Source organism: Idiotropiscis lumnitzeri, chromosome 8, assembly GCF_059441095.1.
Source record: "Idiotropiscis lumnitzeri isolate Australia: NSW breed Sydney's pygmy pipehorse chromosome 8, RoL_Ilum_1.0, whole genome shotgun sequence".
NCBI classification, from domain to species: Eukaryota; Metazoa; Chordata; class Actinopteri; order Syngnathiformes; family Syngnathidae; genus Idiotropiscis; species Idiotropiscis lumnitzeri.
The window spans coordinates 12,657,399-12,680,860 of NC_142398.1; the positions used below are offsets into that span (position 1 = coordinate 12,657,399).

At 40.2% G+C, this 23,462-nt stretch overlaps 1 protein-coding gene across 2 annotated transcripts in view; it reads left to right on the top strand.

Annotated features, from left to right (window-relative positions):
- Positions 1 to 251: 251 nt before the first annotated feature.
- Positions 252 to 23,462, top strand: part of septin9b (septin 9b) — a 78,524-nt gene continuing 55,313 nt past the window's right edge. The window contains exon 1 of one of the 2 annotated variants that reach the window (XM_088302434.1): positions 252 to 395. In XM_088302434.1, coding sequence (XP_088158560.1) covers positions 374 to 395 — 22 coding nt within the window. In that variant the 5' untranslated portion in view covers positions 252 to 373. Of the gene's footprint in view, positions 396 to 17,924; positions 18,071 to 23,462 lie in introns of those variants that run through there. The other variant, XM_088302435.1, reaches the window with a different exon arrangement.

The window sequence follows — 23,462 nt, forward strand, 5'->3', positions numbered from 1 at the left end:
CAAGACACCAGACTGTATTTGGTTATAAAGCGTGATAAAAAAAAAAGTCCCTTCCAAAAAAAAAAAAAAAAAAAAAATCCACAACCATACTGTAGCATCAGGTCACCAAATACGAAGTATCACTGTAGTCTACGGCAACTTTTCAAAATAAAAGCTCTCCTCTAAGACCTCCTACGTGTACGTCATGAGAGGGGTTCCCCCCCCCCCACGCCTTTAATAGCCGCGTGCTGTCTTGTATCCCAGCATCCTCACTACACAGCCAATCACACCACACATCCCGGTCTGTGTGCTGCACGGAGTCTCGCTCTGATTACACCGTAAAGTGAGCAAGATTTGTTTCTCTGCTTCACACCTGCAAGTGGACACAGGCAGCATGAAGAAAACTCCAAATCCAGGTAAGGACGTTTGAAATGACTTGTGAACTGTGTGTAATTTGATTTGATTGACATTTGTTCTTACCCAATAGCAGGTTTTGGGCTGTAGTAAAGCCTGCACTTGAAAGTTTATGTCATTCAGTGTACCTCTTTTGGGACAGTTTTGGAGCACAGCTGTGCATTAAGTGCCCTAGGGTCCACCTTTGTGTCCGCTGGCTTTTAAAGTCAGATGTTCCTCTCAGATGACCTTTTTTTTCTCTCTCTCTCTCTGTACATGCACTGGCTCCCTTGGGGCTCTGGCTCCACTGTGTTGTGCTTTTGTGTATGCCAGTTTTTGAACTGTACGTCGTAGAACACCTGCACAGCCTAACACAGCATTTATGGCAAATGAAAAAACGTTTTCCTGGTCTAAAATGCTCTTATACCATGTGACATACAGTATTGTAGTTTAAGGTAATTCGGCTGTTTCAATGGTTTAAAACCAAATAATTATACTGTGAGCGTCTTTGGTTTTCTCACAGATTTGTAAAGAAGCTGATAGATATTAAAGATTATAAACCCACCCCACCCCACTCACCAAAAAGTTATTTTTTTGTGGTCGGAGCATATTGACAAAATTGATGAAATACAGTGGTGCCTTGAGATAACAGTTACTCAATTTACGCATCTTTCTTTTTTTTTTTTTTAGATCAGAGCCATTATTTGACCCATTCTTAAATTCAATTTATTTTTTCTTTCATTCATTCTCCAAACCGCTTGTGAGCACAGACTTGTTATATGAGCACTGTATGGTGGCAGTGGATTCAACACACTTAATAAGCAGCAATTTCACAAGTGGTGTACATTTCCAAAAAGAAAAAAAAAAAAATTTGTTACTGTAAATGCCACTCCTCAGTTGAAATTTACTGTCAAACCCAAACCAAACCACTAGCTTAAGGCTAACGCTTATTAGCATCGATGTTGCGTTGCGTTAACGCATCAAGCAACAGATGGAACACAAACAGTGCAGCAGCAACTTGTAGACAGACAATATAACAATACACTATGTCATATTCTTTATTGTCTGCGTCGAACATGTAATATTAGTGATGCACTGATGAGCTGAGAGGAGTTGAGCTGTGTCATTATTATGAATCCCTTTGAATTCTAGACAGGACACATCCTGATGTAATATCATTGGAAGGCTGCTGCATCTAGGCGGGACTGATCCATGTTGGGGATTTACATTTTAAAAAGAAAACATGTTTTTTGTCATTGTGTCATCATATGAAGGTATATTGGCAACATTAGAAATCTGGAAATCCCTCGTAGGGGCCTTTATTTGACTGGTAACTCTATGTGGTTTGTTGCAAATGGATATTTGGCCTCATTGCTCGTAAAATTGAAGGTAGGTCATGAACCCACCGAAATCTATCTAAAATATGTGGAGATGCTTTGATTTGAAAACTGCACAAAATTGCTGTGGTTTTATTGCTTTAAGTTTTGACCTGGCCAAATAACATAAATGGTGACTGTCAAATGTTTTAACGCCGATTCACGAGCTCCTGTGAGAATGTGCGCGTGTTACACAACAACCTCACTTCTGTGTCTCATCTGCGTGTACGTGTTTCCAACATTTGAGAACACACAGGAGAGACTCTTGGGAGGAGGAATAAACGGCATCACTCCGGATGAAACGGGCACAAGCAGATTCTGTGACGGAAAGAGGACACAGTGAAATCTAGGCCCAGAGAATATTGCTCAGTCATTCATGCACGTTTGGTGCGTAGTCACATGCAGAAAGACGGCAGCAGTGCGGCGCCGCAAGGAATCTGCTCTTGACCTTTTTAGGGAGCATAAATGTCAGGGGAGGTGGTGAGTTTTGGGATTCCTATTAGGAGACTTATCACTAGATTTCAGCTCGAAGGAAAAGAAGCAAAAAGAGCGTTTGCATTAAGTTTGGGGTGCTCTTTGATCATTTGTATCATACGCTTGATTGTGGCAAAGACGAAGCATGAGACCATGAGAGGTTAGACGTGCACTGTGAAGTCCTGCCAGACCTCCAGCAGGTTGGACGTTCAGGATCTTCACCTTTATGCTACGTTCACACCAAATCCGTTTGAGCGTTCCGCTTCGCTTAATTCGCTTGGCGTGTCACCGCGGAGGTTTTCGCAACGCTACCATCATTCAGAGGCGCTTCGCTTTGTGACAATGACGGCGTTTTCGGTAGCAAACAAAGATAAAAGGTTTCGACATCGCATTCAAGTGGCAGACACTGTGCTAAATCAACTTTGAACAATATTGTTGTTTTGGTAAAGTTCAACAGCTGTAAAAAAAAAAAAAGAATAAATAAATAAGGGCCAAGGTATTCCACGCTCCTTGCTCTGGTCACGCTATTTTATTTATTTTTTAAATTTTTATTGATTTATTTATTTTTTTTGCTGGCCTTGTAACGCTTTAGATGTCCCCGGACGGCAACAATAATTTTCTCCTCAATTTTTCTTTCTTCTCTTGTCAATAAACCCGCCAAGTGTACATGACACCGAGTGTGGTGTAGTACGACTCGGAGCTGATAGGTTGCCAACAAGCAAAGCAAGTCATTTTTTTTTTTAACTGCGCCGAATGGCCGATTTTCAATTTTATACCCCTCTTTTATAAATGAAAAATCTCAACACATAGAATGACCTGCTCTTCATACTTGCTTCCCTCAACCAATCAAACTGTGCTGCAATGTGTTTTTGTAGAGGATGTTGATAGCGGGACCTTTTTTGACTTGCTGAGCTACACGGACTCGTGTTATTCTCCACTTTCAATCGCAGCGACCCTGAATAAACTGGGAGACTCGTCGAGTGAATGCACTGCACTTTTACTTTTTTCTCCCCCGTTATAACTTCCTACGCATGAGAGATCACAGTCCACTGTGTTATATCTTCTCATGGTCTGTCCTCAGCTTTCAATACAGTCCTTTGTGTTTCCATTTGCCCGAGGGAGCATGTTATGAGGATTTATTCCTTTTTGCTGGGGAGTGTTCTTGATGTTGACCTGCAGGTTCAAGTGAACACTGGAACAAAATAATGTGATGACAGTGAAAAGATATTTGGATGGAAAATTGACTTAAAGTTAGTTGCACTGCAGTGTGACTATGGGTTAGGTCATATTTTAACGTGATATAATATTGTACGACAATGGCCACAATGTTAGGGACATGTGAGCACTTAATGACACCCAATTAATTATGTATGTTGCTATATTATGTAAAAATCAAATATCAATGAATTGTTTTTTTTTTAATTAATATCTTACTAAATTTTTTTTCAAATAATAAATATGTATAAAATAATAGCAAATTCCTTTGCTAGCCAACACAGCAGCACCAAAAATACCAGGGTATCCGGTTGACGGGGTAAGAAAAAATGTAAATAATTCTACAATATAGCAACATTCATAACACAAAATAACTCTATTAGTATCTATGTGGTGGAGTTGAAATACCTTAACCAATAGATATCTAAGTACAAACAGTGCAGCAACACATGTAGACAGAAAAGATAACAATAATTTCTTTATCCTCTGCAAAGTACAACTATGATTGCTGCCATACTCTGAAGCAGAGAAAAGAGCTTCCGTCTAATACACTGGATCTGGTGAAGGAGAACGTGTGACAAAAGTAGTTTAATTCATTTAAATTCCATGTAGTTATGTAATGAAAATTGATTTTTATTACGTATATGTTTTAGAGGGCTATTTTTTCATGAAAAAATGCATTAAAATGGTTATTTATTTATTTTTTTACAAGTGTGGGTATTTAACGGATGAATGGCGTTTACATTGATGTCAATGGGGATAGGTGATTTGAGATAGAAATGCTTTGAGAATTAAACTTGAATCTCCAGGCACCACTGCATACTAAAACTATTTGTTAGATTCCCCCCCCCCACCCCCACCCATCTGTTATTGCCTAAATAATCACCCCTAGGGAAAAATAACATGTACATTCAAGTAAACCTTTCCCTCCATGGTCTCTCGCAGAGCAGTAGCAGACAAAGTTGGGAGTCAATACAGCTCTTTATTTCTTTTCCACAAAGTCTGCATTCTCACACACTGGCCTTCGGTTGCCACCACACGAGAGTTGAACTCCCTGCGATTTGATTCATGATTTTGATTCAAGCTGCCAAAGCTTGGCTCGTCATATAATTCTTCTTATCACCTTTAACCTACCTGTGCTCACGCTCATCCGCCGGGATTAAACTGCTCTTATCATTCTGCTTTAGTCGGCAGCGCGTTCAAAAAGCTCATTGTATTCGCTTCTCCTATGAGGCCTGCTGAAGATACTTGACTTTACATCTTAGCAAAAGTTGAATTCATCCCCACTTGATAACTTTTTGCTCAGCTATTATCTCAATCCTCTCCGGCCCACTGCAGGAAATGACACATCGTATTTGCTCAAGCTCTTATTAAGATAACATGATTAATGCTGGGCTATGAACCATTCGATTTATGTAGTTCTTGTCCTAATTAGGGTCACGGGTGAGCTAGACCCTATCCCATGTGACTTTGCGCGAGAAGTGGGATACATCCTGGAGTGGATTGTCACCAATCAATTGCCAGGCATAAGTCTACACACCCTGCTAAAATGCAAGTTTGTGTGATGAGATTAAGACAAATAGTTTCAAGTCTTTTTCCCCTATTTATGTATCTTCTAGAGGACGGAGCAATAAACGACTCAGATCAAGTGATTGATACTACAAATAAAGTTTAGAGATTCTAGTGGGATTGACATTTTGTATTCACATCCTTCGGCAACAGCCATGGTCCACCCGGAGCTGCCAGAGCGTGAAATAATTTTAAAGTATTACATCTACTGTATTTTCCGTACTATAAGCCGTAACTTTTCCCCCTAGATTTTGAACTATGCGGCTAATACAATTGTGCGGCTTTTCTGTAGATTTTTCTTACACCGGTAGGGGGTGTCATGACTTGTTGTCGCTGACCTGTTGTATTTATGTTGCTTTGTCTCCCTCTACAGGCGCTTTAGCGTAACAAACGCTTTTCCACGATATTTCTAACTTGTCTTCTTATTGGCACATTTAATCACATGACACCTCCAGTTCATAGTTCACGCATAGTTAGTTTGCTTTGGTTCGCGTTCGCTTACGTGTTTACAGCCCGTGTTCTCACAATTTCCTCTCGCTGTTTGTGCCGGAAAAAAGCATCGCTTGTGAGTGTTATTTGCCTTACTTTTTCATGTGACACTTGCGTTTGTGTGGCGCATTTGATTATTATATACATGTTTAGTTTATTGCTTGCATTCTGAGTGTCAGTTTATAGTAAGCTCTTTATACTATCATTTGTGCAAGCTTATGTTATTTGAATACCGTGCTATAGTTGTACTATATGTTTTTGTATCATTTCAGTTTTACAAAAAAGTTATATTCAAGAGATTGAAGATAACAGTGAAACTATATAACTTTAACTCCAGCCTCTGCATTTCCCTTCCCGAAAATACGCTAAATAAATCTTGATTTTTTTTTTCTCTCTTGGGTCTGTTCTGTTTTAATTTGCAAAGTTGTTGCCGTGTTAAAATGCACTGTTTTAACAATGTTTATGTACCGTTATGTGCATTCACAGGACAAAATCATTCTGTACATGCAGTAAACCACTATTTTTTTTCAACATAGAAAACTGCGGCTTATAGTCTGGTGTGGCTCGTACATCGTGTTTTTTTTCCCCAAAAAAGAGTTGGTGAAAGTCTAGTAGTCCGGAAAATATGGTACTTTGAGGCACATTAATGACAGTCATCATCAAGTTGTGAAAAAATTACACAGTGACATTACCAAGAATTGGACATCCATCTAAAATCCATGAAGAGATGACAAGAAAACTGTTCAGGGTGACTGCCATGATGCTGACGGGAACATTTAAGGAGCTGCAGCAATCTCGACCCAGTACTGGCTGTCCAGTAATTCTGACAGCAATCTCCTCATTTTTTATTTTTTTTTTGGAAGCCTGGATCATGGTGGTGGCGACATCATAATATTTGGGGGCTGTTGTTCATCAGCGGGTACTGGAGAGAGGCGAGCGGCCGCATTTTGGACCAGTTGGAGGCGCTCGAGCGAGGACTGGCTGACTCCAAAGTAAAGTGCATTACAGTAATCTAGCCAAAATGTAACGAATGCATGGATTTTATCACACAAAAAAAGGTGTTTAAGTCGAGCTGCGTAGACATTTAATATCCACTGTACATTACTGTGTGGAAGTTGCTGAGTTTATTTCGTACAAAGTAACGATTTCTGATTGCGACTTGAAACGCTCCACACATGGAGAATCCCTCTCAATCCGTGATGAAAAATCTCCTATCTCCTTACGGCTGAGTGCACGTGCATGCAAATGCGTGTATGACATCATTTGCCACAGTGTCTAAAAATAGAGCGGGTGGACAATGAAGTTCCGGCGTTTAAAAAGCAGGCGTGTAACTAACATAAGGATGAAAACAGGCCACGTCGCTGCTGCTAAGCGTGACGAGCAGCCAGCGTGAAGGACTTTGCTCATTAGCCAAAACACCTGATGTTAACCGCAGATGCCATTAAAACGAGAGCATCCTTGTTACTCTTGAGTTTTTGTTTTTGCCCCAATTAACATCATCTTAAATGCAGGCTGTACGCAGTTGTGAGCGTCACAACGTCTCACCCTTGCAGTCGGTTTGTTTGTCTCGAGCTTCTTCCACATAAACGCCTTGAGGATTGGAAGCTTGTGCACAATTTGTATATTTTGCATAGGCTGCACTTGTCTGGACAGAAACTTCAGATCAGATTGTGGATTTGCAGTAAAGTGTGTCCCACAGGCAAATACGGAACAGAGGCAGTAAGCAAAGATGTCAGCAGCAGAGCAGCCAAATTCCTCTTGAGAAGACAAAAGCCGAGGTGATTATGAGTCAAACAATCGACAAGAAGGCCAAAGAATGAGGTGTAGAATGTATGGCTGTTGAAAAGAATACGGCCATGAGTTCAGCTCTGTAAATCATAAAAAACATGGCCTTCAGGGTAAAACTGGCCAAGTGATTGAAGATTGTTATGAAGATGAATATAAGCAAACAGATATATAGTGGATATTAACATTTTGACTGATTGGAAATATTGTGATCGCTCTTTGGCAAGGTTGTTATATTTGGCTTCGAAACCAAAAGATTCGATAAATTTGTGTTGTTTCTCTTTTGTAGTAAAGTTCACTCAAGAAATGTACCTTCAGTATTTTCAAATAGGATAAAAAAAAAAATGAGGGACATCAAATCACTTTGGTGGGCTACATACCAGGAAAACGACATTATTTTTTTCTCGCGGTCATTCTTTTTTCATCAAATTTCAAATTATGTTGCAACAGCGACGCTAGAGATGCACACACAAGCAACAACAAAAAGTAGAAATAAATAAAGTATAAAAGCTTATCATAACAAGGGAGACTTTGCAGTTTATAAAAAAACGACTTCAAAAGTACTTTCAGTATGACCTGACTGAAGAGGACATGAATAAAATTAACTGTAAAAAAATATTTTTAAAAAGTCATCCCATCTTGTAATTCTAATTTGATTTTTTCGGAAACCACCATACATCAGAACAAACAATCAATGAGGGGCTAAAGGCATGCGTCGGTTGACTTCCTGTTCAATTTCAGGCCGGGTCATCCTGTGCAAAGACCAAATTTCCTTCATCTGTGAAACTGGTGTCATGAGTATTTTTTTTATTCATTTATTTTCCCAGTGGACTGTGTTGAGTGACTTTAGGAGGCTTGTGTTTTGGACCAATAAAATACACACATTTTCACCAGGATGAAAAGTTTTGATAACCTTGAAGGCTTTTCTTCTGTGTGATGCAAGCATGACTTGCCGAAACTCTGTATGAAAACCGGGTGAGTCCAAAAGCCAAAACTGGTTGAGAACAAACTTCTGAAAGTCCCAATCCGACACGGAAATACTGGCATGCAAACAGACATTGTGGTGGTCCGGGAACATCGGCAACAAAGAACGAGATCACGTCGTCAGGCGGAAAGAAGGAATTAGTTCAGATTTAGCTGAGCGATGACCCTTAAACTGGGAGGAGCGGGAGAAACATCTGTCCAGAAACCCAACACGAGGGTCCAACTGTGACATTTGCGTTTATTCCCCATATGTTATATACACATCTCACCCCCCCCCCCCCTCGTCTTTTTCGGATTTTCCCAAAGTCTCCCTCAGGTATTCACTTGGGTTCCGATGCGGTCACTGCCAAGGTCGCAGCATTTGATTCACTTCCTTGTCACGCTAATCAAACGATCATGGCAGAGCTTACCGTGCATGTGTGTGTGAGCGCCTCCAGGCACATGCGTCTCACTGCACTGTGTGTGTTTTTTTTGCATGTGTGTAGATGGTCGGTGTCCAATTGGTGGATTTGGACATCAGGGGCTTGGCATCCTGATTATAGAGCACCGAAGCCATGAGGAACCACAGGAACTCTCGCTTTCTTTCTTGTCTTTCTTTTTCCAACTTCAGCCCTCCTTCACTTTTGGGCACATTTGCAGGATTGGAGGTGAAGGCGGTGGGGCCTCGTGCTGATGTGGCAATTTTTATCGGCTTTGAGGTTGGGATCGCAAAAGTCAGGGTCTAGATTGATGGGCTTTTAATTGAAAGGGGGGTGAATTTTTGCAATTGTGATCTTATGAGGTAATTATTATGCATCATCAACTCTGTACAAGAGGGGGAAAATATGTTTCCTTCACTGTTCATTGGTTGGTTTGTTGTTTGATCACAAAGAAACTATGAAAATGACATTTTTAAAAAGCTGAGAATGAACATTTCGCGTGAAATCAGACTTTAGACACCAAGTATGTTAGCCATGGTTTTATTGATTAAAACAGATGACCTTGCCTACCCAGTGTGCCATGAGAACTCATCAGGTGTGTCAGGAAATTTCCCAAATTCACTAGATTGGTTAAAAAAATTACTTTAAATAAAGTTGCTTTGTTGAATTATTATTATTATTATGCTAGCAACATAATAGTGACAGGCAGAACAATTAAAAAAAAAAATGTCAGTTAACTTGTGTGTCCACCTTTTTTTCAGATTTTATTTGGACGGGGTGCAATGAGAAATTTTCAAATGAGAAATATTTGCCTTTGTTGAATAAACTTTGGGAACACTGCTGTAAAATCCACAAATTTGGCTTCTGAAAATCTGAAAGGCTCATTTACCTTTTGACCATAGCTTCTGTAACTTTTGGTTCAAATATCCTGTAAAGTCATTGCGATTGTTGTATTCCCTGAAAGTCCGGCAATGATTTCAACCAAGCAAAAATCAGTCACTTTGCTCTTACATACCACGCGAAGCAAACCACACATGACGGCAATCATCGTGAACTAACGCAACCTGGGCTTGTGACAATGTCCACAATGTTGTCGGCCTATTTTTCAATAATAAACCTCCTCAATTTTATAAGTAATTTTTTGATGAAACCTCATTATACAGTCTTTTGCCAGCTGCATTTTGCTTCTAATGGTTACCGTATGCCGCGAGCGAAATGTATGTCAGTTGCGGAACGGCCATATTGTGATGAACCAATGCTCAGGCTTGACGGTGCAACTGACCTTATGGTGGGATTTCAATTGTCAGCAAATTGGAAGAGAGGAGCCTATAGTTGCGGCTTAAAAATATTGCCTTTTTTTTGTTTTTCCAACTGGATTTGATTAGATCTGCCGAGTGAGTGTGGAGTGCGCTCGTATTCTGTGTGTGTGTGTGTGTGCGCGCGCGTGCGTAACAAGTAACAGGGTCATGAGTTGGTTCTAATTTTGTATGTTTCCCAGCATTGGCGCGTTGGCCTTCGGCGGTGACTGGACACGGTGCCAGCTGCTGACTCAACATGAGCAATCATGTGGCCTTTCTTCACCCCGCTGACTTTATGAGCCCTAAAACGTCTTTGCTTGTTCTGAATCTGCGCAAAGGCTGCTTGTGCGCAGCGAGTATGAACTCTACGTTGTAGGTTTGTTTTGCAACGAAAATGCTATTATTTATAGTTGCGGCGGAGTATGGGTGTTGGGGAGGGTCGCGAATTGTTTTCTTCTTGATACGGGGGGGGCGTAACAGACAATCATTGAGACGCACTGAACTCGACACATTGTCAAACAATTGCCACTCGTTTTGAAGCGACCATTATTGTTAAATAGTGTGACTGAGTTTGGGAAGAATGGCTCTTTGTGCTGGGGTGGGCTGATTATTTTGTTCGGCGCTTTATACTCGTCAAGTGAGACAATCCTGGTTTAGAGTCGAAATGCAGCATTGTGCAACCGTCATCAGTCAGGTGGAAGGTCTGATTGGAAAATAGCGACACAATCAGACCTTATTATACTTGATTACTCAGATGATGTGCACTTGGTTTCTGAATTGCGTTTGGGCTTCCTTGGTACGTCATGTTCAATTAGGGGAATGTGTCATCAAAATCAATTCCAGATTTTTTATGAATCTGCCATAAAGAATTGTGGAGCCAATGGACAACATGCGGTATGTCTATTTCCTCATGGAAACACAGTCATGAGCGTACAGGGTCAGCTTCTAAATTTGGCTTTTGGTGGATGAGTGATGTGAAGAGTTTTGTCGTCCTCTGTACATGCCCCAGGTTGGATGGGGAGCAAACGAGGAAGACAGCGCCTCCCATTCTCCCTCCCTCCCCCTTGCGCTCTCTTTCTCTTGGCAGCACGTGCATGGCGGTGTATGACGAAGACGCGGAAGGGGGTTGTGGGGGTGATGAACGCCGCGTAGCGCTCTGGTGAGGTCATCCGACTGTGGCTGGCTGCACCGCATCACACTACTCGTGCTGTTTAATTCCTCATCAGATCCCAGAGTAGTGTGATTCTAAAGGATCCATTGTTTGGATTAAACTGTAGCAGAAATAGGCATTGTCTGTCTAGTTCAAAAACAGTGTGATTCTCCAAGAAGAAGGAAATATCTGACTAAAAAAACTAAATGACCGAGCAATTAATTTTGGCTATCCCGCACAATGAGACTGTTTCCCTTGCTTAAAGGGGAAGTCAACCCCAAAATTTTCTATAAAAGAATATCTTCTATGCAGCCCTACAAGTTGAAACATGGCATTCTGATTAATATCATTTGTGGAATTTGAGTTAAGCAGTGACATCCACCCATTTTTCGCCATCGACGGAAAGTGACAAAATGGCCGACACTGAGATGGCGAGAAATGGGTGGCTTTTGCTGCTTAACTCATATTCCACAAAAGTAATATCAGTCATGTCGTGTTTAATTTAGTGAAGGCATAGAAGATTTTATTACAAACTATTTTGGAGGGGGTTGACTTACCCTTGAAGTTGTTAGTAGTCCAGCGTTGCTGAAGTGAATACAGTACTTGTTAATCTTGTGGTGATGGATGGAAGAATGACCAAGGCAAGGACTTCTTATCGTTGCAGAGGTGAAATTGAACATGGAACTAAAACTGATTCTCAATTCAAGACCAAAAGATACAAATTTGTATTAGCACCATCCAATTTACTTTTGATTCTGGGCCATCAGTCTGCGAAAGGTACAACCGACAATCCAACTCACTCTTAATATGTCACGTCAGAGAGTGCGAAAATGAGGATGAAAATACAGTCGATACTCATTATTCATGGGGCTTAGGACTGGGCTAGTCAGCAAATAGTGAAAATCTGCATATGAGTGACATCCATTGAAATACAGGAAGAAAAAAATTGGCTTTTTTTTTTTTTTTTCAAACCTCCAAAAACACTGATAAACATTCAATATCCATTTTTCACAGAGAACAGAACGGAAATGGCGAGAAAAGTCATGGATATTCCGTGGCTCCAAAAATGTTGGAACACGGTTATCAGTGATGTCATCAATTAATCAACTTTGACTTGAATTTCATCAATATATAGTCGACTCTAAAAAAATCGGTGTGCTGCATGTTTTCCATCTCTCGCGGCTGCAACACACCTGATGCAAATGAGCGGCATACTTATCAGGGTTCTTCAGAGCTTGCTGATGAGCTGATCATTTTAATTAGGTGTGTTGTAGCCAGTAAACATTGAAAGCATTCAGGACACCGGCCCTCCATGACTGCATCTTGACACCTCTGCTATAGAAGATAAAGAAAGAGCAATAGAAAAGGGATAGTGTAAATATAGAATTATTATATTGTATTTTGTAGATCGATTTTACACGTCTTGTCCCCCCAATGTCACAAAGATCAAATACTTTGTCGGCCCAACACTAACGTCCTTCAAAACATCCCATGCTCGCTCTGCCTGCCTGCCTGCCCCTCCACCTCATTTTTCCCCATCTTCCTTCTCCTTCATTGTGCATCAGTCGCTGGCAGGCATCCCTTAAGTGTGCGCTGGCGTGCTGGTGACTTTTTTTGTTGTTGTTATACTTCACTCTTATATAACTAAATATAGCATGTTGGAGTCACGCGTTAGGCTGTAGGTTGTGCTCTGAAGTGACGGCTTACATTAATGTGCAGCCCCGGGTCCACCATCCACTCATAGTCAGTGTGTGTGTGGTACGCAGCCGTTTTTAGGGGGAGGATATGTGTGTGTTTGCCTGATTGAACAAGCACACGTGACTGTCTGTGCCTCATGACCATCTGCCTCAGTGATTGCAAATATAGGCTAAAGCCTTTGCGTATGGGCTGGAAAGTGCATTCATGATAGTGTGTGTGTGTTCAGAAGAGGCGCTGTCATCCATGAAAAGTAAGTTGTCAAGTCATGTGAGTTGAAAGTTCAGTGTATGTGCGTGCCGGCGTGTCAGTGGGTGTTCATTCCAGTGTTCTTGGCCATTCCATTCCATGCGTGTGTCAAGTGGGAGGATCCGCCTCTATCTGGTTGTAATGATGGAATGAACAGGTGATGAAAGGTATGTGTGAGGGAGTAAAAATGGTCGTTAACAAGAGCGGGCAACTTTATTTTCCTGTATGTTCAAGGGGGGGTTTGCAGCGTTAAATCTGTTAGCAAGATTTGAATTTAACCTCACTTTCAACACTCTCACCAAAGCTGTGTTCCTCACTAATGGGTGATAAGTAGTGTTGTTCCGATACCAGTACCGATGCTGATATCGGCATCGATACCGACGCTGATATCGACATCGATACCGATGCTGATATCGGTATAGATACCGATGCTGATGTCGGTATCGATACCGATACTGCCTTAAAACGCGGGTATCGGATCGGCGAATACCAACCAGTATGGTCCCGATACCGGCTATTGACATTGGTGTCATGCTTCAAATGCTACAAATTATATTTTTAAATAAATTTAGCTTTGCTATGGGACAATAATTTTATTGACATATTCTGACATCTATGTACGTTAGTACGAAATGTAAAATATTTGGGGGTTTAAAAAATGCATTTTCATATACACAATTACACATAAATGTACTTCAAATTCCAATCAAATCTAATCTTATGACCCAGTGTACATGACAAAGAAAACCATAACTGATCTAACGTGATCAGAGCATGTATGTTGTGATGGTGTTAGGTGGTCATGTTGAAGATTTGGCAGCCTTTGCGCCCATGGTGAATTAATAATTTTACAAGAAAAACCGTGCTTGTATTTGGATTTTTCAAAAGTATCGGCATCGGTCGATACTACACAGCCAGTTAGAGGTATCTGTATCGGGACCCAAAAAGTGGTATCGGAAAAACACTAGTGATAAGCGCCTGAGCGCAATTCGGAAAGATGGACGTTTAGAATGTCATATGCAAATTATGATAAATAGTCACAAAGAATATTAAGATAGCATTACCACTGTAAACGAGTCGACGTAAACGCGATGGTTTTTAATGTAATGGAGTGTCGCTATAAAACTAAATGTTTTATTTTTTATTTTTGGGTATGTACAAGCAATTAAAAACAAAAAAGAGATGAGACACATACCTGCTAATTCTGTATGGCTTCATGATAATTTGGTGCTAGTTTGCGAGTATTATGCCCACTTGTTGTTAAATGAGGTATGGGGATTTTTTACAATTCTATTCTTTTATGGTAGTGGATATTCGACCATAGTTTCAGAAAAGCTCCTGAAGACCAAGGACACAGGTCAGAGCGAGGCCGCTGTGGTTTGCCTGCTATAATTGGGCCCCCCAAGTGTGCAACTTCCACTGTCACACCTTTTATCTCTGTGTGTCATCATGCACATTGCTAATCCTGTACAAGGCCGCGGTGAGGTGCTGGAGCCTGTCCCAGGTGACGACAGGCACTCACAGACACCGTTAGTGAGTGCGATCCGATCCCATGTTGGGCGCACACAAGACAGGCCAGTGGACCTCCACATCAGTGACGTCTGCCTTCTGTCTCTGATTGGTGTTTTTTTTTTTTCCTCAAGCATGGTGGTTTCTTGCAAATCAAATTAGAGGCACCAGATGGGACCGGAAAGGGCTATTATTTTGACAGATTATTTTCCTCATGTACTTCTGTCTCATCATACTAGCAGTTTAAAAACCTATGATAAAAGTTTTTGTTCTTTTTCTCAAATTGTAAAGATGCTTCGAATTATGATACTTTGGACAGAAAAGCCAGAAAGTTACTAAGCGTCCAACCAGATGGCAATGATGTCATCCCTATACAGCCACTTGGAGCAATATTTTATAGCGCATAGAAATCTCAGAAAAATCTGTCTTTTTATTTATTTATTTTTTAAATATTTTTTACTTTATCTTTTTAAAAACAATTTGCACGACATTATTTTCACCATAAAAAGAAAAATCAATTTTCCATCTTGACAAATGACATGAATACACAGAGGAGCATTTAATCACTAATCCTGTCGATATCTCTTTGTTCAATCTCAACATTATCACAGCATGACACAATCGGCTGTTTAGCCACACGAGCGACTGTGACAACACACTCGCTTAGTTGTACTTGCCCAAGACAATGTCAACATGCACTTGTGTCACAAACAGACCCGCTTGTAGTAATTGAACAACGGTCTTATTGTACTTGTAAGCATGGACACTCCAATGACACTATCAGCAAGTGACAAACGACTTTTCCCACTCTCGTCATCTGGGTTGACAATGCTCACATACACACGCTAATGCTTATACAATACTCCCATCACTGCTCTGTCTGGATTTAAGAGGATGGGAGTAGGTTTGTCTGATTGTTGAAATCTCTCTTGATCTTCTCCATTTCTCTCCAGGCAATTTAAATTGGTGGGATTCACTTTTAAACACACCCGTCGTCAAACTTGTACAGTTAAAGCAAATGTACCTGAAAGAAAGAGGAAGCAAGTGCCTGTGTCTTTTTCTTCAAAAGTTTGCATGGCTTCGAACTGGTGCTTGCGAGTCAAAGGGCGCGAGCGAGTCTATGCGGGATCGCTGCACTAACAGAAATTGAATGCGTAACTTCACCATCATAAAACTTTCATGTGGTATTGAAGCCATTTGTACAGCGTTTTGTTTTGTCTTGTTCTTAAACATACTGTCAAGTTGAGCCAGTGATGTTATTCTGCCTCCCGGGAAAGAAATTCGCCTTTAGGGTTCAATAATATTTTAACACTTTAAAGTGTTAGAAGTGTAAAAACACTCACAAATGACGAATGTGTGATGCACATTGTGTAGCAATTGTGCCTCACACGTCGCACTTTTAATGTGACTTTTAAATCTCTGAAATGAACCTTCATTCAGTTATTGAAGAACGAAAAGAAGCCAACCATTGTGAAGGACAAAAATATTCTCTTAACAATGATGAGAGGTGACGTCCCGTATGGTCACGCAGGATCTTTCGTCAGTTACATAATTTCGGGGCTATCCCCTTGGAAGTCACGTCTCAAAAAAGGCCTCAGTAAAACAAAAACAAAAATGCAAAAGACAAGTTACTCATTGGATACATGTTGAGATGTGTTTCAGGGAGATCTTAACTTTCATTTCACATTACAAACAATTTAAAAATTTTGTCTGAGTTTAGTGGCATATTTCCGCCCCCAAATTTGTTCAGTTTTCCGAATTGCATCCAACTTTGGCTAATTCCGCTGTAGCTTTAGAGTTCCGGTGGAGTGTCTGGGTATCGGGTTGGTACCCTCAAAGCTACTGCTGTACTTTTGCTAAATGAAAGATTTGACAATGTTTAGTTAATATTTCCTTTTGGTTCCATATTGTCAGTGTACATTTCCTCTTTTTTCACCTCAAAACGCCAAATGTGCTGATAGCCAATTTATATTTGCTATGTGTGCATAAATCTCCTATTTTGCAATAATTGAAACATCTGCTCCATCAGATCCAACAAAAGACAATGATTAAAATGCTACTTTTTATCTTTAACAGAGTACTGACTCAATTCCGAACTGAATGTGCGTGCATAAGTAAAATTGTAATAATAATATATATAATAATTGTCATATTTATAGAGCAATTTTTGGTGTGCTGTGACTTTTGCATATTGCGTTCTAGCCCGCTTTTCGCATACTTTCTTTACTTGTGATGCAGTGGCACCCAAGGTCAAAGTAGGCAGAACATATTCTGTAATGTGACATCTGCTGATTTCAATTTGCTGCCAAATCTTTATGATCTGGATATGATAGCCTTTCTGGAATGTCATTTAGGAACATGAAATCACTGTGTGGCATGGAGTACACCTGAAGTCAGTTCAGACTTGTATCGAGTTATACATATTTGAATATAATTGCTGAAAATGTGCAAAGACTGCGGACTTTGTAATACTGATTTGTGAGCTATAACATTAAATTGTTTTTCATCATTTCATTATTTATTTATTTTTTATTTATTTATTTATTTTTTAATTGTCATGGATTAATTGATGTCCGGTGACAGACATTTGAGTCCCGCCTTCCTGCTATGAGACAATAACAAACTTGCACCTTTGTTTGGGTGTTTGGCTAAATTGCAAATTTTTTAGTTCATATCAATAGGCCCACTTCCCCCACTACAGAGTCCAATTAGCTAGCTACTAAACATCTACATGCCTAAAATATCCATCTCCATGCCACACTTTACAGAACAGCTTGGTGTTATTTAAATTCCCAAGAAAAGAGATTCGACAGCGTTAGAGCTAACTGTCCGTCCGTCAGGTAAGAGGAACCCATGTTAGCTTTAAGCTAGCTGGTGGCTGCAGCACTTCTCTTTGTCACGTAAGAAACGCATCAACAAACCGTGGGGTATAGTTCAGCCGCGGAGAATGTGCAAACTTTACACAAGAAGGCCTAAGCCAAGATTCAAAGCTTGAACCTCATAACTGTGAGGCAGACGTTCTGACCACTTCGTATGCTGACCATGCATTTCTAGTTCTGTATAAACAGCTACCGTTAGTCTGGAACCACATTGACACAAGTATGTGATTCTTCCTTTATAAGGACCATAAATCCCAGTTTAGATTTTCATCAAGGTAAGCAGGAAGTTGTTTTGGTGTTTAGTATTGAAAAGGAAAAAGAAAGCAAGAAAAAGGAACTCCATATGAGTCGCACATGGACCGCCGACGTCAGTTGTTACCCTGACAGACTGAAGACATTAAAAGTTGGAGGAAGTCAAAGCCAAGGAGGAAGGGAGGAGTGAGAGGAGGGTTGAGCGCAGGGCGACAGGGTGACGGGGCGTCAGGAGTCAGTCGGTCGGGCATGAAAAGGGGAAGCTTCTCATGAAGAAGAGGAGAGGGAAGGAGGGAGTGTTTGTTCCAAAAAGTGGCTATTTGAGGTGGAATTATGGAGCGAGCCAGAATAGCCAGTAAGTGCAGTCCTTTTTTTGAACAATTTGCATGAGACGAGGCAGTTTGTTAGTCATCCTTATTGCTTTCGATTGGCCTGATCTTTTTCTTGCGGAGGTTTCCCCTCTGATATCTTAAGAAGTGCATGCACACTGTCCCTGAATAACTAGCGTATGTGGAGCAGAACTGAGTAAAGCTCCGATGATGGCCTGTCACCAGCCCACTTTTAATCTTCTTGTGCGTAGTGGTGGCTGCTGTGCGTGTCAATATATGAACAGTTGAAAGTCTCCATGCCTCCATAGGAGATTGGATTGATTGTGACAGACGCAGATGGTTTATTTTGAGATGGGAAGGAGGCCGGCGAGGAGTGGATGTCAGCTGATTTGACAAAGGACGCAAGTCTTGAATACTGGGATGTTTTGGTTGTGCCATCAAACTGTAATTCTGTTGATTTTAATGCTTGCTCACTTCAATGGAACATTGAGAGCTAATCCAGTTTCTTAGCCTGATTGAATCTGGATGTCATCATGAGTGACATTTCACAAATTGTCTTTTAATTCATAAAGAGTCTTAACTCACTGGACCCGACAACAACACATGTACAGTATGTGTATAAAAAATGTCCACAAGGTGTCAGTGTTGTCGTAGCCAACATAATTCATGTCTTAAGTGTTCCTTTGGGTGATTCATATTTTGCCATTTCTTTTCTTTTTTTTTTGTGCTTTTTTTACATTTGTCTGCAGACATTACTTCCTATGATACATTTCACTTGCACATGCTCTCGTTGCTTCACTGTTTTTACCTGTTGTCATGACAATGCCCCTACAGTACCAGAGAGTATACTTTTTTTTTTGTAATATTTGTAATATGTTGAATTTATAGTGACTCAAGTTTTGGCTAATTCAAAGATTAATGGATCACTATACCCACCGATAACTTTTGGTAGACTTGCACAATTTCATACAAAGGTCAGTTTTGACTGACACTGTAGAAGAGATATTCATCGAACAATAATTATATTATTGTGGTTGTATTGGGGTAGAACTATACTGCATTATAAGGAGGCACATTGGAGCATTTATGTACTTTATCTTTGTCACACTAGAGAGGTTTTGGTTTCAAATCTTATCTCCGGTCTTTCTGTGGGCTTTGCATGTTCTTGCCATTTTGGCAATTCTGTAGATAACTAGGTTAGGAGGTAAGGTGTTAATAAGGATGATGGTCAGTTTGCAAAAAATATTTGCCTCCATGAACTGGTAGGGGAGCACTGCTTTATGCAACAGATATCCAAATACAGGTAGACAGATAATATAACAATACTCAAAGGCATGTATTCTTTATCAGTGCAAAGAATGAGTAATAAGATGCAGAGAGACATGTGACATGACCATCTGATCATAAATACGCATTTCCTCAAACTGACACCATGCCCACTTGAGAAGAATGAATGCCCTCCCTCAATCAGTACCTCCGTTTCCCAAAAACATTCACAAAGCCAAATGTACTTCAATACTTATGCCTCAACCCATCTGCAGTTTAGCAGGGAAATCCTCCCAGCCACTTTTTAAGAAAATCTCACCCAACATTTTATTCCTAAATAAAAATTGTGTATATTTGAGGCGCAGCATTTATTTGTTCATTTGGAAAGCTGCTGGAGATTAATTGAGGCATGATGTCTATTACAGCGGAGGAAACTATTCAGGAAATATTTTTTTAATGAATGATTTTGCATGAACATGACTAGAGTCAGATATCAGTGAGACCAAAAGACCTCCCATGAGCCTCACTTGATGACCAAATAGATGAATAAATGGAGGCATTGAACCATAAGCAGTCATGATCTCAGCGTGAAGGAAATCACTGAAGTTCGGTATGTTCCATAAAAGAGGTGTAGAGGATATCCTTTTGGAGTGAACGCCTCACACGCCCACTCGCGCCGTCATATTCATTTGTCTTGGCTCATTATTGAAGCATTTTGAGTAATGGGGCCTTAAAGAAATGTGTGTGCCTGACAGGTGACATTATTCAGTTTCATGACGACGAGCGCCCTCAGCTGACCACAAAGTGCCAGAAGAAAATAACCAGCAAAGTCCAATAGCAGCCAATTTGTGAATCATTTCCTTCCATATCGTTTGTGTTTACGTGCACATAATTCCATGCACGAAATGTCAGTTCAAATTGAATGGCTACTATCAATTTAAACATTCTAATATTTACTTGTAATAAATTCATGGTCATTATGTCAAGTATAGCTAATTTTATCTTAATTACTTTGGCGTGCAGAATGTATTTTAGTCTCTTGTGTGTCCATTTGCATCCACACACGGGACATTGAGTAGTATAAAGCAATTTCTAAAAAAACTCTTTCACTATTATGCATTAAGTCTATTAGAGTTATCTCTCAATTATATCTTAATAGTCATGGACCCCTCATTTAACTCATACAATCCCAGCCGTTTTCATGAGAGCAAACAACTCAATCATAGCGTTTTTTTGTGGATTTTGACTGATTTTGCAAGGCATACAGGATATTGTTCTAAAGATAAAAACATGGGGCAAAAAAAATAAATAAAAATGCAAAGACGTATAAATACGTCTTCGGGAGGCAGGGACTTATGGAGTGAATGAGTTAAATGTGTTTTATTTTCTTTTTGTTGTTTTTTTGTCATTTTGGTTTGGTGTATTCTCCCATCCGACACTTGAACACAACAGCAGCACGCGTATGCACACACCCGCACGCACACACACTTCCCCAGATGTTCTTTTGGAACCTTTCCTCAATTTGTTGCTCAGCACTGCCTTGCAGCAACAAGTGTGACCATGTTTACATAAATACACTGGCTCTGCAAAAGTGTATATTTCTCACACTGTCTTATTTTAAAATGGTATGCTCCCAAACTTTGCGGTGCAGCTTTTTACAACACGACTCATTTTGAGCTGGCATTGCTGCCGATGGGCCACACACTCTGATGCATCTAAGTATAGTGTGTATTTATATACTTATATTTATATACCCTGTGTTGTCTACTATGTTTTCGCCAGCACGTGCAGTGCACAGAGCCGAACGCACAGCTGCGCGATCTGTGATGTGCGTTATGTGCACTCCAATAAAAAAAGCAAAATGTCAAGAATTTCAAGGGACAGATGTTCTCCCGTGGTCAACTCCCTCTGGATAATCTCAACCACTACGCGTTTACCCTGCGCCTCTTTCTGTTCCTCATCCCGTGACACCTCGGCAGCGACTGCGCCATAAACGCACAATGTTTCACTGTGTCGCCATTGACCTCTCGGGTGTTATAGGCCGGGTTTGTCGTCTTATTAGCGTCCACTAGAATGGAGCTATTTGCTCAAATGGGTTCTTGCAGCCTGTTAAAGCACCAGCTGTGACTGCTTGCATGTTTGTCATAGAAACACCGTTGTGATGTGTAATCAATGGTGATTAGATATAAAGGTATGGGAGTGGACGGACCTGCTTCCTGACTTGGGAGGTGTTGATTTCCTTTGAGAGTTGACTTCCCTTTTATGTAAAATAGTGCAATACTCACATTCAAGATTTCTTTTTTTAACGTATTTATTACTTTATAGGTTATTGTTTATTGTTTATGATTCAACACAACAAAGAAATAAGTGTACCTTAAACTAGGGGCTCGACAATTGTGTTCTTGCTTTGCTAGCTTATCATTTGGATACCAACTTCAATGATCTGTTGGTGGACAAGTTAGGACACCGCGCGCGTTGTGTTAGCATAGCGTCAATACAAACGATAATGTTCAAAGCTGAGAGTTGTGTTTTGCTAATTTTGAAATGTAGTAGAATCATGGTTGGCACTGGGTCAATTCTAGTGGGATCACTCTTAGCCAATGTGGCTAAACAATAAAATATTCTACTAGGCAGTATAGTTAGCCACAATATCTCGGGCCCTATTTTTGTGAACGATGTAAGTCGAACGCAAAGTGCCGTCCATCTTTTCGGTTTTTACTACACTCACACAGGTAGAATTAAGTTGTTTGCGCATTTGTGCACTGCTTTGGGACTGAAGTAGTCTTTTGCCAGCTAATCCTAATAATCCCTAATTTGCATCAAAATCAGCACAGCCCAAGCGCCCTACGCCTGAGTACGCCATGCTTAACACTGCGGATGAAGCTTTTTATCATTAATGGTTGCCCTTTTAACATGAGCATTCGTCCACTGTCAGTGGTGGACATGCCCCAGAACTGGAACTGTTTTTTAATGTATATATCTCATATGCTTATTGGCTTGTCTTCTTCTGTTATGCTCTGTACGCATGACCTCCTGATACAAATGCTTAACATGACCACTGAGACTAATAACACATGACACCAAACAAGGGCTGCAGTGCAAAGACAAAATATATCAGAGATACAACAGCAAATGCAGCAAATGACGCTTCGATACAATCTTAACCGTAACCTGAACCCTTAATTTACAACAAATAGTAACATTTACCCAAATCCTAATCTTAACCCAAACTCTCTATAACTTCAGATTTCGTCTTTATCAATAATACATGCAAATTCACTGCTTTCCATTTGAATTTGTGATAATGTGCTTCCAAGTAAATTACACAAACAGCCTAAAATGTAGCAACAATGAAGTTGTTGCTAGTTTTAGATACATTTTACAGTGACATTTTGTCTGTCCATATTGGCTCCAAAACAGGAAATAAACTAGAGAACGAGATTAAGTTCATAAAAAGTAATTTAAATAATTAGTAATATATAAATTTGAATTAAAATAATTCGTCCTTAATAAGTCGGTGACAAAAAAGTTGTTTTCAAAGCATGCCAAAAAATGACCGTTTTTGAAAACATACATACTTTTTGTCAAACTCTGCTTGTCTATGAAAATTCAATGTGCACTTGCGTATTTTATCAAAATTGTTGCCTGTGTTTCTATATTACTTTCATTTCTCCAATTTTCACCCCAATTACTCATATACTGTAGAGTTTTGAAAGAGACAAAGAGGTGAGAGCGTTAGCTAGCCTCTTCAAAACGTAGCCTAAAACCTCATTGTGTTGGTCCAAGGTGTGGCTCTCAAGCCCAACATTTCTATTTCCCCTGATAACACACTGCTCCAGAAGGTGGGTTAGGTGCTGGAATCTCACTGATTGCCCAAAGGCGCCCTCCTGGTTTCCTAATGTCAACTTTCACCAGGAAGTCAAGTGTGTTTTTTTTCTGTCACACACAAGAAAGTGGGGACCGTTGAAGTGAGCGCACTTTAATTAACATGCCAGCTGGCTTATGGGGGTAGCTTGGCCAAATGTGACACTTAAATGAATTATACATTACAGTACTTATAGAGCTTTGGCTGATTATGGGTTGTATGAGGCTTAATTTATGCGGCAGTTCAAGATTGATTGGCACAAGACCTTAATGGCGTTGTGGATCAGT